The sequence below is a fragment of the Primulina tabacum genome, chromosome 1 (assembly GCF_025594145.1).
Source record: "Primulina tabacum isolate GXHZ01 chromosome 1, ASM2559414v2, whole genome shotgun sequence".
Lineage (NCBI taxonomy): Eukaryota > Viridiplantae > Streptophyta > Magnoliopsida > Lamiales > Gesneriaceae > Primulina > Primulina tabacum.
This window is the reverse complement of record NC_134550.1, coordinates 8,034,658-8,051,994: the sequence shown is the minus strand read 5'-3', so window position 1 is coordinate 8,051,994 and position 17,337 is coordinate 8,034,658. Positions and strand designations below refer to the sequence as shown.

At 33.0% G+C, this 17,337-nt stretch overlaps 3 protein-coding genes across 3 annotated transcripts; all 3 read right to left on the bottom strand.

Moving 5' to 3' along the window:
- Window positions 1-3,951: 3,951 nt before the first annotated feature.
- LOC142539240 (mediator of RNA polymerase II transcription subunit 31) lies at window positions 3,952-7,030 on the bottom strand. Its single transcript, XM_075644543.1, has 6 exons — window positions 6,885-7,030; window positions 6,649-6,746; window positions 5,822-5,918; window positions 5,566-5,644; window positions 5,041-5,324; window positions 3,952-4,394 (listed from the first exon to the last, which is right to left on the bottom strand). Exons 1-6 carry the CDS (start codon window positions 6,932-6,934, stop codon window positions 4,382-4,384), a joined length of 621 nt encoding a protein of 206 aa, XP_075500658.1. The 5' UTR covers window positions 6,935-7,030; the 3' UTR covers window positions 3,952-4,381.
- Window positions 7,031-7,918: 888 nt separating this feature from the next.
- Window positions 7,919-11,102, bottom strand: LOC142539231 (uncharacterized). The gene is made up of 3 exons (XM_075644531.1): window positions 10,951-11,102; window positions 9,553-10,812; window positions 7,919-8,294 (listed from the first exon to the last, which is right to left on the bottom strand). The coding sequence occupies exons 2-3, from the start codon at window positions 10,737-10,739 to the stop codon at window positions 8,180-8,182; spliced, it is 1,302 nt and encodes a 433-aa protein (XP_075500646.1). The 5' UTR covers window positions 10,740-10,812; window positions 10,951-11,102; the 3' UTR covers window positions 7,919-8,179.
- A 1,204-nt stretch (window positions 11,103-12,306) lies between these two features.
- Window positions 12,307-16,712, bottom strand: LOC142556930 (uncharacterized). Its single transcript, XM_075668420.1, is given in 3 exon segments — window positions 12,307-12,916; window positions 14,907-15,964; window positions 15,967-16,712. Coding segments are annotated over 3 exon segments (2,379 nt in total). The 5' UTR covers window position 16,712; the 3' UTR covers window positions 12,307-12,340.
- Window positions 16,713-17,337: the final 625 nt, after the last annotated feature.

The window sequence follows — 17,337 nt, the reverse complement described above, 5'->3', positions numbered from 1 at the left end:
AATAAAGATTAATATATTATGGGAAATATAATTTAATGTATTTAGAAGATACCATATTATTAAGTTCCAATAAAAGATCATATATTATTATTATTATTATTATATGGATCACTAACTTAATAATTAAAAAATAATATAAATTTTATTTGCTTATTGAAAAAGATATAGTTTACATAATAATTCACTTACTGAATAAAAAACTTGAAGTAAGACACTTAAAAACAATTTTTTCAATTTCATGTCTGACTTAACTCGATAAAATTTATTGATTTTTATACTAAAAATATTATTTTTCATGATAAATATGAATGGAGTTAACCTATCTGACAGTAAAATCGTCAAACATAACAACCCTTTAAAGTTTATGCCCATTGATATATAGATCGACCTACCATCCACGGAGAAGGCAATCATTAATTGCCAATTCATACTATTTTTTTTGAATATTTACATGTCATTATTAGGTAATTTAATTCTTTTATTAGACAAAATTTTTTATTCTATCTAACTATGAATTTTTTTTATCAAAAAAAAAAAAAACTATGAATAATTGTCAATGCATCAAGAATTGCTAAATATATCACACTACCATATATTATATTATGTTCATGTTAAACAAGTTTTTAATTAAAGAAATTTTCAACGATTTAGTCCATATATTTATATACTATAAAAAAACCTTCATTTAATATATATTATTGGGATGAATAAAATAAATGAATACAATATTGAACTCATACGAAACTCATCCATTCACTAATAGATAGAATAATGCGAGTACTTGTTATTAAGCCAAAAACCATAGTTTTTTTTACCAATACAACAATGTTTTTCTCTTTAGATATCGGTCTTTATCATTTTTTTTTGTCACTTACGCTACCATACATGAGATAAAGCTTTAGTTACATCATACATATTACCCATTAAGATCAGACGTATTTATTTTACGGTTCAATCAAATCATTCAACATAACGTCATCGACTTAACTTGCGAGAACTTACAAGAAATTCATCTATCTTCTTTCCCTCACCTATACACACACTTAATCCAACATCAACAAAAGACATTGTTAATATTAATTATCCGTATTAACGTGATAATTGTGAGTAAAATAAATAATGCAAAGTTCATGCATTATTACATATTTTGTTCCTATCTACGGACGCGGCGAAGTGTTGACAATTTGGATAATGAAGCATACGTTTCAAACTCTTCACCCCTCAAATTTCAATTATATATTTTTTTAAAATAAAAAAATACATATAGACATTTGCAATTTTTTTGTCCAAATAACTTATGCGTGATTAAGTTTATATTCAAAGCAATTGTGTAAAATTATTCCTTTCCAGAATATTTGCTTGATTTTCTCTTGACGAATAACAAAAACTTTTCACAAATAAAACTACTCTTAACAAAAAAAATTAATTTAGAAAGTGGACTTTTTAATTGCCCAAGTTTCCAAATTTTCCCATTGTAGTCAATCAATTAAACCAAACTAGTTGATTAGATCGAATTACTTCATAAGTTTGTGTAGGATGCAATAATTGTCCATGCTTGGTAGAGCGATCGAATCGTGGTGCTTGAGCTGTTATGCAGTTTAAAAGATTTGAGTTGCACCATAACTACTAGCTATAGCTTTTGGTAAAACGGTAAACGTTCCATCCTACAGTTTGGTTCGATTACTTTGGAAAATCAATTTCAAATTTTTAAAAACCCATATTTAAAATATAATTTAGTGACATATATGGGGAAGGTGGTGGGGTTCGATCACATCTTTTTAAAATAAAAGTAAATAAAACAAAATTGTTTGCCATACTTTAAAATATAGTTGTATATATGAAATGTAAGTACAAACATGCAAAACGTGTAACTGATATTAGTATTGAATATTGATAAAAATTTGTGTGAGACGGTTTCACGGTCGTATTTTGTGAGACATATCTCTTATTTATCTCATCCATGAAAAAGTATTATTTTTTATGATAAGAGTATTACTTTTATTGTGAATATCGGTAGAGTTGACCCGTCTCACAGATAAATATTTGTGAGACCGTATCACAAGAGACCTACTCTTGAATATTTGATTAGAAATCATTTATGATTTTGACATCCTATGGTCAAGGGATTTCACAAATTGATTGATGTATCAATAGAAAAAAGCATGGAAAGTTCACCAAGAAAGACCACAAAGTCTATTTGAAATCCATTTCGTTGTATTTTTTAAAATTATGACCATAAACTAGTTTGAAAATTAATTTTTTAATAAATTTTTATCAAAAAAACGTATAACAAAATTTATTATAAAACAAGAATTTCTCCCACTTTTATTGTAATGTGCATGTATATCCCAAAAACCTATTCCATGAACTCAAACTCAACAAGTTGACTTTTTCATGTATTTGGCGCTACTTGAATAAATCTCTTAATGATTAATTACGAATTTTTTAGTTAAATATTTCTGCTTCCTTAATTTTGTTCCTATCAAGGGACGCGGCGAAACGCTGGCAATTTGATGCGATGTAATATTTTTTTCTAAGACGTTTTCGATTTGCTATCTTCTATATTAGAAAATTAGAATATGAAATCCTTTAAATAATAAAAAAACAGAATATAAAATCAAGAAATATATACAATATTAATTTGAAGCAACGGTGGTGGCGACTATTCGCCACACCAAGGGTCAGTCTTATCTATCTCCTATGACCAGTAAAATCTGTTCGGATTTAATCCAATTTATTTGGGCTCTCTATTGAAAGTGTGAAAATATGGAAGTTGGATCGAATTAAACGATATTTTAAAATTTATCAGCCGATTGTAGAAAGAATAAATCGAAATATCAAATTAATTTTACTCGATAGTTTTATATCGATCATGGAACCAAAAACTTCCGCATCAGCACATGCATCGATAAATACTTTATAATTTATTTTTGAAAAATGATCGAAACATGATGTTCGATTATTGTATCATTCAAAGAAACTTTAATTAAATTGTTGCCACTTGCATGCGTCTGCGATTTTCACAATTAAACAGCAAGCGTTTAAATATCTTTGATAAAGAGAGATGGTAGTTGCCTCCGAATGACTATTTCAATGTCATTACGAAAAGTGTGAGTCAACATGGAAACGTAGCCGCCTTATTTAGTATTCATAATAATAAATTTAATTTATTAGTATTTCCATTTATTTATTATATATAATAATAATAATAATAATAATAATAATAATAATGTTTCTTTGACTTCACTTTCTCCTATCTTTTCCACCAAAGAAGAATGAGAAAATTTACACTGTTAACATCGACCATTCTATGTAAAGTTCAATATTTCATTAAAATGGTATTTTCTGCTATACATTATCAATAAATTTTATAAGCAACAACGTTTCATTTCAAATAAAATCTTAAAACTTAAAATGTTATTTAAAAATATTTAAAAGATTAAAGATGGCAAGTTATTACGAAGAACGAAAATCTAAATATCGTCGATTTTGTCACAAATAAGCCCTAAAAAAACGAAAGGGAAAAAACTCTCGAACGATTTGAGCGATTCTAGCAGGTCAAACTCCAGAATCGTTTTAGTGGTTTGTTACAACAGAATCTCGAACTATAGACTTCGTCTTGAGGATGTTAGTCCCAGATGGACTATATGTTATTAGCACATCAAACTCCGGAACTTGAGAGGTAGAAAACCATGATTAATTGATATGGACACGAGGATAAAGATTGCCTACGAATCATCTCATATAGACTTAGCAGACACAATCCTTAACATCAGCTTATTCCAAATATATAAAAGATTTCTGCCAATTTCAGGCTGTGATTCATTCATTTCACATTCAGTTCACTAGATAAAGACATTATTATGGGGCGAAATGCAAGCTTTTTCAAGAGGTTGGTTAACAAAGACAAATCTGGAGAAACCAATACCCTTCATTAAACACAATTAAAGTTCACCCGACAAGCTAGAGAAGGAGCTTCATAATTTTTCATAGGACACAATATATCAACGCATGTGCTGTACAGTTTCAAAGCACACTTTATAAGGCCAAGTAAAAAAGAAAGGTTTGTGTTGGGAATCCTATTCAAAAGCATCCATCAGCCGTTGCCTCAAGTTTATTCTTCAAGATAAATCGCTCAATCGTAAAATATGTTTTAGGAGAAAATGGGAATATTTTACATTATCTTATCTTCTAAGCAAAGAGAAAATATCTTTTCAACAAATGTATCCTACAGACAATCAAACCAGAAATTAAAAAGTGAGAACAGAAAGTTAGATAACAATCATACTCAGCGTAGCGAACTCAATTCTTGAACATGGAGGATATGCGTTGATTATTGTCTGATGACCACTGATACTTCTACTTCACAAGAATATTGGAATCACCCATCTTTCCTGCTTGAAATGATAAAAATTCTAAATTTTAGGGGTATACAGATAACTAAGAAATCAATCTGAAACAATGATTGTCGAAACCAAGAAAAGACAAAAAATTTCAGTTCAAGTTACAGTTTGCAAAATCGAAACTGATGCGTAAGTTTTGTTTTTTGGTTCAAAAAACAAAATGGAACCGAACCCACATAAAAAGTAAACTAACTCAAACCAAATACCGAATTTTTTGTTTTTGTATACAACATATTTATTACCTCATTTTTTAAAGAGAATCTGTCAAAATTTCCCTAATAATGTTGAATTTTTTATTTAAAATAAACAGAAATATTTTTTTAAAAAAAAGCAAATAAACTTACAATAATAATAAGATTTTCAGTTTAAAACACTGAAAAAATGCCCCCCCCCCAAAAAAAAAAACAGTAAGGTTTTGCTTTAAACTGAAATCAAACTGCATATTTTAGTACAATTTTTTTTGAATAAATTCTGCTCCGTTCGGTTTGAAAAGTTCCCACAACCATCGGTTTTTTATTCATACAAAACCTAAATAGCGCGAACAGAACAGATGTACAACCCCACTAAATTTAATAAGAAACAGGAAGTCATGATAATTTTATTTAATGGCAGAAAGAAGAAAAGGACAATAAGTTACTTTCTCTTTCTTCTATCAATCCCACTGTTTCTTGGATCATTCTTTACAAAAACAGATCCTGAGCCAATACCACCATATTGTATTGAAGAAGGAACTTGGTTAGCAGCAGATGAAGGAACAGGAGGTGGAGGAGCAACAGTGATCATGGTAGTAGGTGGTAATGTTGGAGGAGGAACTGCTGACAGTGCACTTGTAGGTTCCGGAAGTGACTTTGGCAGGATGTGCTTCAACCGGTTATTTCTATGATTCTTCCAAAAGTGAAACTGCTGCCTATGCGCCAGTTCCTATAAGCTCCAAACAAAACAAAAGCCATTAGGTACGAAAGGGTAATTCATTAACCAAAAGGTCCAAAAAGACTTTAAAAGTTTCAAAGTTTAATGGACTAAACGGCTGTGTAAAGTATTGCACCAAAATACATCAAGAAAACAATCTATATACAGTCATACAGACTCTAATTATATATCTGTAAAGGCAAAAGCTATTAAGGAAAATATTGATAAGGAATTTTAAAAAAGATAAAGTTACCTTGTTTGCAGGATGAGCCATTGCATTTCGAAAGTTTGGATTTTGGAGAAGCTCGAGAAAGAAGAGGCAATGCGGATACCTGTTGCATCATTGTCAGATACAAATATTCTAAAGGATGTTCGAACTTATTACATCAGAGAACATAACAAGTTATGATATCACAATGGTAATCATGCAAAAAGGAAAAATTTGCACCAATAAAGAAAGATGAAAGTTAACATAAGCACATGCAGTACTTCAACTTGGAAGACTTTACATAATAAACTTTATGTACTCAGGTCTTTGCCAATATTGAAGATATTTCAGGTACCCAATGAATGCTTCATCATCGAAATACCGATTTTGAGCCAAATCTGCATCAAAATATGAGCACAAATCAAACACTTATAGCTGAAAGAGTTCTACCCTTACCAGACAATAAATTGATTTTGAATCAGCTAGTCTGAACAAAAAGAAATAAAAACAAGGACTATGAACAAAAAGAAACAAAAACAAGGCTTGAACTCAAATCATACAAATCAATAATCATAGGACAAATATTATAACTATTTTCATTTTTTGAAACAAAAGAAACAAATACAAGGCTTGAACTCAAATCATACAAATCAAATAAACATTTTATACAAGTTAAATTCCGTATATATATCCGAGATCATAAGAATTCAAGATCGGTTTTGCAGTTGACACAGTTTTGGTTTCAAATGCGGATTCCTCTTTCTAGGAACTGTCATTGTACCGCAAGTTCATGATTTTCATTTTGATTTTTCAAAGACAGGCTAGTTTCAGTTCACAGTTCAAGTCGAGCTATACTCAGGTCTAGTTTCCTCCACCTTTTCCTTTCTAATCGATTCCCAACGACAAATCACAAGTCAACAATGAAATCAAAACAATAAAAGCAAGTATTCTTCATAGCCAAAATCGTCTTGTATAGCTAAATTAGAACAATTTTGGTCTTGGATAAATAGTCACATAGATTAAAACAAAACATCACTAAACAGGCTGTTTAAACTGTTTCAAAAGTAAAAAACATGTTCTTTAGCTTTCCAAAGAAAAACGGAACAAGGAGCTCTAAAAGCCACATACAGTGGATGTAGGTGGGATTAGCAAGACATTGAACGAATTCAAGCTCGAGCAAGAAGCGCTGCCGGCCATCATCTGGATCCTTGTATATATTTTTCGGCCTGCCATTATCTTAAAATGTCATCACATAATGTTAAAACCGAACCAAAATAGAACTTAAACCACGCAAAGTAACGCAATTTCCCACAGAATAATGAGGGGATTGAGATTAGATTCTTAGAGGAAATTGATCAACTTACGAGGACGAAAGATTTGCTTCTTCCATTGGAGAGTCTCGAGGGGAAACCATGGATTTGATTAATCCTAGTCACCAAAAAAATTAAGGAAACCCTAATTTAGATTGAATTTGTGGGCATTTTTCATGAAAGTGTCACCACGTTTTCAAATGTCGTTGTTTACAAAAATTAATCTCGATAATCTTGATTTCTTGAAAGTATTATTATTATATATATTTTTATTTTAAATATATAAATACAAATTCACTTTGATTGGATAATTGCAGCTTCAAAATTTGAAAAAAAGACACTAGCGTCCTTTGACACATTTCACATTAAAATTTATTTGGTATTAAATAATATTAGTATAAAATATCTAAAAATTATATTAAAATGTAAACATTTGAAAATATTTATTTTATAATAAATTTTTATTTAGGATGAGATAATAATTAGAAACTTAAAAAAAAAGATTAAAATAAAAAATATTTATTAATGTTTTATAATTAAAGATAAACTATAAATTTATGAGAATAGATTTTTCTAATATATTTAATTAAATGTAGATGGATTATTTTTTATATTATTATTATTGAGATTTTTTAGTTGATCAAAAAATACATATCTTCAAAAGTAATTACTTTCGACTAATCATGCATTATTACAACACAAAATATTCGGTTGGAATGATTTTATGGAATTTTATTTAAATTCTTTGTCGAAATCCACTCGGTTAGCCAGGTAATTTTCAAATCATTGAATTATAATTTCGAATTTTTTTTACCAAAATAAAATATTTCAAAACCTTGTACATATATGCAACTAATATAAAATATTTCAAGTAATCTCTTTTGTAACATTTTTTAATACATCTTTTTTCCCTAATTCTCGTGGAAGGTTGATTGACTAGAAAGTAAACAATAACCTCATTCTACCACATACCGATCCAACGGTTAAGATTGACTCAAACGCATTAAGTTGGTACTTAACCCCAATGAAAAAGAAAAATTCGGGCCAATGGTGGCCATTAGATCTACCAGCCTTAGGGTAGCTCAACCCATCAGAACATAAATCCATGATGAATTATTATAGTAACATAATGTTAAATGGCTCAAAGGGGACAGCGAGATCTGCAGTAAATTTTCCAGATGATTTCATAAGCTAAGACACAACTCTTTCCAAGAGCATCACAGACGAAGTATAAATAATTCAAATTGTTGATGAACTAAGATTTATCAAATGAAGTTACTTGCAAAGGAGTCTAAATATCAAAGAGACCTCTGGTTTCTTTCCCTGGAAATGCTCAAAACTTGGAGAGCTCAACGTATCTCCCAATCCTTCAGTTTCTTGCTTCCTTTAGGTTTTGCTATCGGTGCGTTCATTCCAGCCATTTTTTGATTATACTTGGTCCGAAGAGCGTCATTGTAGGTCCACCTGGGTTTTTTATGATATTATTTCACAAGAAACAACAATGATCAAAACAAGTATCCAACCAACATTTCAATTTTATGGAGCATGCTTCTATGCATTTGTTTTACAAAAACACAAGATCAGAAAATTTGTGAAAGTAACCTGCAGAAAGGGGTCTATAGTAATTTAACGTCACCCATCACAATAATTTTTTGAACTACCAGGTATATTTAACTATATCAAATACTTCTATCACACAATATTACTAAAGATGCTATCTTTTAGCTTCCGACAGTAGACAACAGCAACAAATATTTTTTGTTCCACAATATAATGCATATTAATGCAATCCATACATCTGATTACAAGACATTTCCAATAGTGCAGAAAATGAAATGATAACAATCAAGAATCACTATTGTAAATTGTTAAATTTTAGTTTGGGATAAACATAAGTTTAGTGAGAGAAGCAAAAGACATACCTTATATACTACAAAATATGAGGGAAAAACAATACAGATATATATATAAAGCATCACCTCGTATTTACCGCATGTTTCAGAACTACTGACTATTTTTCAGCAAACAAACCCATACAATGAATTCTAAAAATAACAAAGTTTCTTACTAGTTGGCAAATTCTATTTGCAATGGCACAGATTCAACAACTTTCCATGATTTGAAAGACTTAAGTACGTTGCAAAGATCTGCAACAATCAAACCTTGATATCGAGCACATAAACTGCCATTTGATTTCCAAAGCACAGACAGAGCCTTCTGTAAACAAATTTATGATTTGCAGAGCTCAAGTTCGTTTTGTACCCAATTTGAAAAGACGACCTCTTGTCACTAACAGAACTAATCCAAAAAGGAGTCCGATGGTCAACAACGAATCACACAAGTTTTCCATGCATCTCCACATCGAACTGAATCTTTGACAGTTGAGTACGAATAGGTACTCAAATTAATGAAGTCACATTCTTATTTCAAGTCATATATGTACTAAAATAAATTTTACTGCCTTGTATGCATTAGCAATGGCCCGACTCTTAGACTTTAGTCTATAACAACAAGATATGTCAATTATAGTTAAAACAATTTTTAAAAAAGTGTATGTTCTAGAGTATATTTCATGAATTGTAAGGAACTCAATTGTGACTCCAACAACCCATGAACACTAATCGCCTAATCCTGAATGCTGTTAAAATATCACAATCATCAAACAAAAAATTATAGAACATTCAAAACCAAATGGGATGCTTGTGCAAGAATAAGTACTTACGGATTATTCCAATCAGTAGTGTCCTCATTTACAAGATGAGACCATTTCGTCCTTCCACTACGACCAAAGTGCTTAACCTGCATGACTTTAGGCAATATAGTCTTGTTCATCTTGTCCTCTCCAGTCGGAGCAGAGAAATCACGGGAATAAATATCGCTGGCGCCACTAGTTCCGCCAGTATCGTCAGGGTCTGCTTGGAAGAATGCACCTTTGTGGTAGTATTTCTGCATGAACCTCCATTTTTGTTTTGGCGCCGCAGAAGGTTTTGGATTCTTTCTCTCCCACTCTCTCCTCTCCTCCTCTGTCATGTTTCTCACCTTTTCAATCTCCTCCTTCTCCTTCAACATTGCCTCTCTAATGTCCCTGTCCCTCTTTATTCTCGCAATCTCTCTAGCTTTCCAAGCCTCATATTCTTCTGCCTCATTGACATCATCATCAGTATCCACATCAGCAATATTGGCCTCTAAATCATTATTCCTCTGAATCTCCTGATCCTCCCTGATTTTCTCTATCACAATCTCCTTTGTTTCCCTTTTCCTCTCGTCTATCCTCTTCTTCACCGCTTCCTCTAGTGCCCGTTCTTCAGCCTCGAGCCTCTCACGCTCCACAATCGTATCCCTTTCAGATTTTGGGACAAAGACAGGCTTTACCATAGCAATACCCATCATCTCCTCTTCCGAATCCGTCTCGTATTCAGACTCCTCCTCCTCCTCTTCCTCCACTTCTTCCTCTTCCTCCTCCGGCATAAGGGCTGCCTCCTCTTGTTGCCTCAACAACAGCTTCTCCCTAATCCTCCTCCTCCTCTCCTCCAACGCATCCTCATCGTCCTCCTCCATATCCAATCGTTCTTGCCTCCTGTTCTCCTCCTCTACTGTTGAAACAATCTCTGCCTGCCTTATCCGCCTATGATCTTCCCTCACTTCATCGCGATTATCAAACCTACTCTCAGCCAACCGCCGCAACCTAGGATCATCCTTTCGCACGATATCTGCACCCTCATGACTCGGAAAAGCCCTCTCGAGGGCAGCAGCTTTTCCCGTTCGAATATCCCCCTCTTCATCATTGTCATCTGCCCACTCCGGAGCTTTTCCAGGCCAGTATCTTTTCACCTTAGTCTGCCCAATTTTCCCCCTAAGTTTGTCCCTAATTGTAATAACAGTATCGCTGACCCCCGCCGTCACAGACATGGCGACAAGATATAAAAAAAACCCTTTTCGCAGTAAAATTTCCAAATCACAGAAACTCAATAAAATTGAAAACCTGAACCAAACAGAAAACAAGTGATACAATCAATTAAAAAGCCATCACAATTACCAAAAAAATTCAAAGAGAAAATCGTCCCATAAAACAAAAATCAACATGACCAATACGAAGCATAATCGGGTTCGAATTACTCACCTCTCAATCGAACGAGATTCGACGGAGAACACAGCGCACGGTGCCTGGGATTCTTCCGCGTGCAGAGTAGAAACGAAGCTGCTGGCACACAGTCGGGTTTGCTCGGGCAACTTAATTTAGGTTTTTTATTTTATTTTTATTTATCAGAGTACCATTCTTTTATTTTTGTTTTATCAAACATTTTTCTTGTGTTATTAAAGTATTATAAAAAAAGCAAAAAAAATTAACAGACGGGGCTGCGAGCCTTAAAAGGCGGGACACAAAAAATTTATAAATTATATTTTGCCGCGGACAATAACGAGACATATAATTTTTTAAATCTAATAAAAGTTGTATTATTATTATTTTTAATTTGATAAAATAATATTAAATAAATAATACGAAATTATTTTCAATTTAAAAAATTGTTCGATTTAAAAGATAAGTTTTATTTATATTTTTTTCTATATAAAATATGGAGTGAATTGAGAAGGTTTTTAGTTGGATAAGAAGGTTAATGGTGGAATTAAATATTTTGGTATCCTCTAAAGATATCAAAATTCGTGAGACCGTCTCACAAGAGACATACTCATCAAATTGAAACAAGTTTTAATTGGCTTGTTAAAATTGCTTTAAAATTGTTTCAAAGCCAAATCAAATCGAATTTGGAAAAATATTTTTTACTTCTCCGACTGTATGAACAAAATAGTATTTTATTCTATTATTTTAAAAAATTATATGTCTCTTTAGTGTCTTTTATATATATATATATATATATATATATATATATATATATATATATATGGAGTGAATTGAGAAGGTTTTTAGTTGGATAAGAAGGTTAATGGTGGAATTAAATATTTTGGTATCCTCTAAAGATATCAAAATTCGTGAGACCGTCTCACAAGAGACATACTCATCAAATTGAAACAAGTTTTAATTAGCTTGTTAAAATTGCTTTAAAATTGTTTCAAAGCCAAATCAAATCGAATTTGGAAAAATATTTTTTACTTCTCCGACAGTATGAACAAAATAGTATTTTATTTTATTATTTTAAAAAATTATATGTCTCTTTAGTGTCTTTTATATATATATATATATATATATATATATATATATATATATTATTAAGTATGAGACCATTATAGTAAATATTATTTTCTACTGATTTGCATGAATCCCATATTTTTTGTACAATATTTAATATTATAAATTATTTTTTAAAATTACACGCAACTGAATAATATTTTTCTTATAAATCATTCTTTTTTCCCCTCGATAAATTTTAATGAAAAATAGAAGGTGTGGTCAGGAACGGAGCTAGAATTTTGATTCAGTGTAGGCTATGATATGCTATAAGTAATAAAACAAAAAAATTCTTTTACTCATAAAACATCACAAAATAACTACCTTACCATTGTTCTTTTCGAGTCTTCATATTTTGAAACCTTTGTACAATAGATTCATTATCAACGGTCAGAAATATATCTTTCTCTACATAGACAATGAGACTATCATTCATCCAATCATCACTCATTCGATTGCGCAACCTGTCTTTCACAATTCTCATGACAGAAAACACCCTCTCTACTGTCGCCGTTGCAACCGGTAGAATTAATGCCAATGTCAAAAGCTTATAAACCAATGGGTACACCATATTTTTCTTTGACATAACTAACTTCTCTGAAAGATCACCAAGTCCTTTCAATCCTTGAAATGCTTTGTTAGAACGCATATCACATATATAAGTTTCAAGTTGATCATCAAGTGTGAGGAGATCAAATCTTGAAAAATCTTGTGGATAAAATTCAGTCAGTTGCATCAATTTTTTCTTGTCAAAAGCATAAAACAAGTTTTGTGGACACAAACAAGCTACACAAAGGAGTAACTTTGTACCTTCCTCTGAGAAACGATCATTTAACTCTTGAAGTTGCATGTCGATAACACCATAGAATAAATCCACACGATAATTGTGGGGACCCGAACGCTAATCATGTTCTTAATCATCATTGGGACTAATTAATCAATTATAAAACAGGGTCTAAATTTTTTTTTTAAAACGCGGAACGCAGTGAAATAATACGTATATACATCTCAGTATAAAAGTACAAGTCCTGTACCACGTACATTTATTCAACTAAGGTTTAACAGCTAATATCATGTGTCTAACCCTATCTCTAATCCAAGTCCGGAGCCTCCACTCTAATCACGATCTCTCTTCATCTTCTCAACCCTGAACCTGTCCCACCTGTTGTCATGCACACATACAAAACAAGACAACAGCCGGATAACTCCGGTGAGAATAAATCTCAGTATAAACAATGTAAACATGCAATCATATAGAAACATATACAAAAGCATATAACAGTTATCATTAACATGTAGCAAATCAACAAACATGAATGATATAAAACTATAAATCAACTAGTCATCACAGACTCGACTCAAACAACGCGTCGTCTCAGACTCGACTCAACTCTAACCTAGGGATCCCAATGTCTGGATATTGATAATTATATCGAATCTCAGTCGATAGGAATGAATCAACCCTAAACGTCATCGATATAATTCATATATCCAGTGTCTGGGCGAAACAGCCACAGAATTGACGAATCAGTCAAGAATTAAGCGAATCAGCCAATAATTAGACGAATCAGTCGGTAATTAAGCGAATCAGCCAAAGTTTAGACGAATCAGTCGATAACTAGACGAATCAGCCAATAACCAGACGAATCAGCCGGTGACTAGGTGAATCAGCCAATGACTAAACGAATCAGTAGTCAATACATGCAGTGACTATAAATCAATAGACTATAAACATCAATCTCATCAATTACAAATATCAATGTAATAAACTAAGTATGTGATTTAGGGAGACTCGAGTCAAACCTCACTCGAGTTGTGCAATCCCAACTCAACATTAATTTATACCTTTCTTTCTGATACTCTGACTCTGTCGAAGTCTCGAACTCAAAGCCTGTCAATACTCAATCTGACAATAACAATATCGAGGGTACGGTATCAATACACCACTCAAACAACACTGGATATAATCAGAATTCAATCAAATTCTGTTTCAACATCACAACGTCATAGTCTCAATATACCCAACAATATCATCTCAGTCAGATATCAATTCTAACATCTCATAATCGGTAACAATTCAATTCTGATATCAAATCGATTCCAAAACTACTCCGAAAATCATAACAATTTCATATGGTATTTGTTCTCCAGTCCGGTTTCGATTATACGATGTCTAACATGACCAGAACATCATATAAGAATCATATAAGATTCTGATAATACCATAATTTCAAATCATATCAAAACGTAGCAAAACTTACGTCCAGTTGTAGCCTACGTCGATAGGAACTCAATACCGAAGTCGGATTCAAAATCGGATAGACGGATTTTTCCCAAAAGGCGTAAGGATTTTCTTTCCCAAGGCAAATGGCACATCCTTCACGCAACACGTCTCGCGCATATGCGCGACATCAACCGGCGCATATGCGCGAGACCTTAAGTCTCGGCGCGTGTCTTCCCAACTGCTGGTGCATATGCGCGACACATTTCCGCGCATATGCGCCCAACTCTCTGGACTCGGCATTCCTGAACAAACCTGCTCGCGCATATGCGCATCATGTCTCGCGCATATGCGCGAGACTTACTGTCTCGGCAATCACCCCAAATACTTGCCTCGCGCATATGCGCGCCACTTCTCGCGCATATGCGCGAGGTGTTCTGTCCTCGCGAAGGATCTTTCGCGCATATGCGCGCCTTTCTCCGCGCATGTGCGTGATGCCTACTGGTTTTCAACCTTTGTTCATGCTATCCCATGTCCTTTTCCATGTCATATCATTCTCAATTCATAATTCAATCTCGTTTTCGGATATCCTAATCTGATCCGTTTCGTCTATACTATCATCAATTAATTAACGAATCATTTTAGATTAACAACACCCCAAATCTCGGGCATTACAATAATGATGCAAATTTGTCACTTTTGGTGGATTACGGTGGGGACGACCACGTGGTGCCCAACGTGTGAACATATCATCCATTTTGAGAACATCAATGTAATTTTGCTCACAAAACCGGTGAACCTTTTCTAAAAATGAATCCCAACCATCATCTCTTATTTTTTGGAGTCGGTGTTTGCATATTTGTACCAAATCCATTGCATTCACAATATCCTGATCTTTTTTTTGCAATGCTGTCGACAATTCACTCGAAATTCCTAAGACATGTTTCATCGAGTGTAGATTGAATGCAAAATCAAATAAAAGTACTGACTCCAATAAATTATATGCTTCAGTTTTTTGATCAGGAGAACTGGAATCATCTTCTGAAATTATTTCAAGCACATCAACGACAGCAGAGAACATGGAAATCAAGCTTATCAAAGAATTGTAATGTGACCCCCAACGTGTATCCCCAGCACGTTGAAGGGTAGTTTTTTGATTAAGTCCCCGGCCACTTGAAATCTCAGCCCTCTCCAATGCCTCGACAATAAAATCTGAATGTTTCTCTCGAAGAAGATCAGAACATTTGCAAGATGCTCCAACAACATTTAACACATCACCAACAACACGAAAGAAATTAGAAATCGGAAGATTTTTCTTTGCCACAGCTATAAGAGCTAGTTGAAGCTGATGGGCAAAACAATGTATGTAAAATGCACATGGGTTCTCCTTTAAAATGAGTGCTTTTAAACCATTAAATTTACCTTGCATATTACTTGCTCCATCAAAACCTTGTCCTCTCAACTTAGACATGCTCAAATTATATCTAAAAAACATCTTATCAATAGCAGCTTTAAGTGAGAGTGATGTAGTACTGGTAACATGTTCAATCCCGATAAAGCGTTCATTTACATGTCCACTACTATCCACATAACGGATAACAACTAACATTTGCTCTTTTGTTGAAACATCACGAGATTCATCAACTAAAATAGAGAACAATGAATCACCAACATCTCCGATAATAACATTAATCGTTTCAGTGGCACAAGCACTCACTATGTCCTTTGAATATCAGGTGATGTCAACTTGCAATTTTTAGGAGCATTTTTCAATATCACATCATTAATCTCTTTATTATGAGCACCTAAAAATTCTAATTGGATAAGAAAGTTACCTGAATTAAGAGAACTTTCAGTTTCATCGTGACCTCGAAATGAATGCCCTTGTCGCAACAAAACTCTAATACAATCAATTGAAGCATTGAGACGGATACGATAATCATTCCGCATTTGCTTTGACTGTTTGTGCAAAACTGATTGAATGTGCTCATCTTGATTCATCAAAGTTTCACAATTCATTTGAGCTTTATGATGTTCGCTGTCATGCTGGCCAACATGAATATTTAACTTATCTTTACACTTCCAATTTGTGAATCCTTCATTAACAAAAGCCTCCCCTCCCGCTTGTTTTCCCTTAGCAGTCTTGAAGAGATAACAATACAAACAATATGCGGCATCTTTTTCTACACTATACTCCAACCAATCATCAAATTCATTAAACCATGAAGGATTGAACCGTCTACATTGGCTTACTCCAAATTTTCTTTTTGGAAATTCATAGCCTGAAGGTTGACATGGACCTTTTTGCAAATATGCCCTTCGAACTTGATCTCTAATATTAACATTATATTCACAAATTGGAGTCCTAAGTCCAGGATCTGCCGGTAGTTGTGAGAAATCAAACTCTTCAATCCTAACATCTCCAATGCTTTGTACTTCTGGTTCTGGATCTTTTCTTTTAAAAAATCTATGCATTGTAAATATTGATTTCCCGATAAAATAAAAAAAATATGTTTAGCTTTATATATATATATTTACACAGCTTTTCCACAGAATAAAATTTGTGGATTAGTTTTGTTATTTGGAAATTGTGTTGGACTTTGCCTTCAACTATCAAAAAGGCCAACGCTAGATTCTCCCAAAATTAAATGTATAAGTGAAATCCTAATTTATATCACCACATAACAATAATCATGTAAGAAAATCAATCTGTCGATAAACAAACAATGATATTCTAAAAAAACACTTACCGAAACTCACAGATCTGCGCCGATTAGAACGTTACTCAGAAATTTAAAATCGGGTCTAGTAAAATCACACGACAAATGCAAAAACAGAGATGGGGTTTGCCGTTTGTTGTCTGCCACTTTGGATCATGGGATGGGAGAACCGAGAATGAGAGCCTGCCACATTTGATTCAATGAAATCAATAATTGACCCACTTATGCTTTGACCCGAATCTGTTTAGAGGGCTTTTAAAAAAAATTGGCCCACTTATATTTATAAATACTATTAATTTTTTTGGCCAGCTTCACCCCTGGGTGTGGTCATTAGTGAATCAAATCATCCACTGTTGGATCAATTTATTTATATGAGCTTAT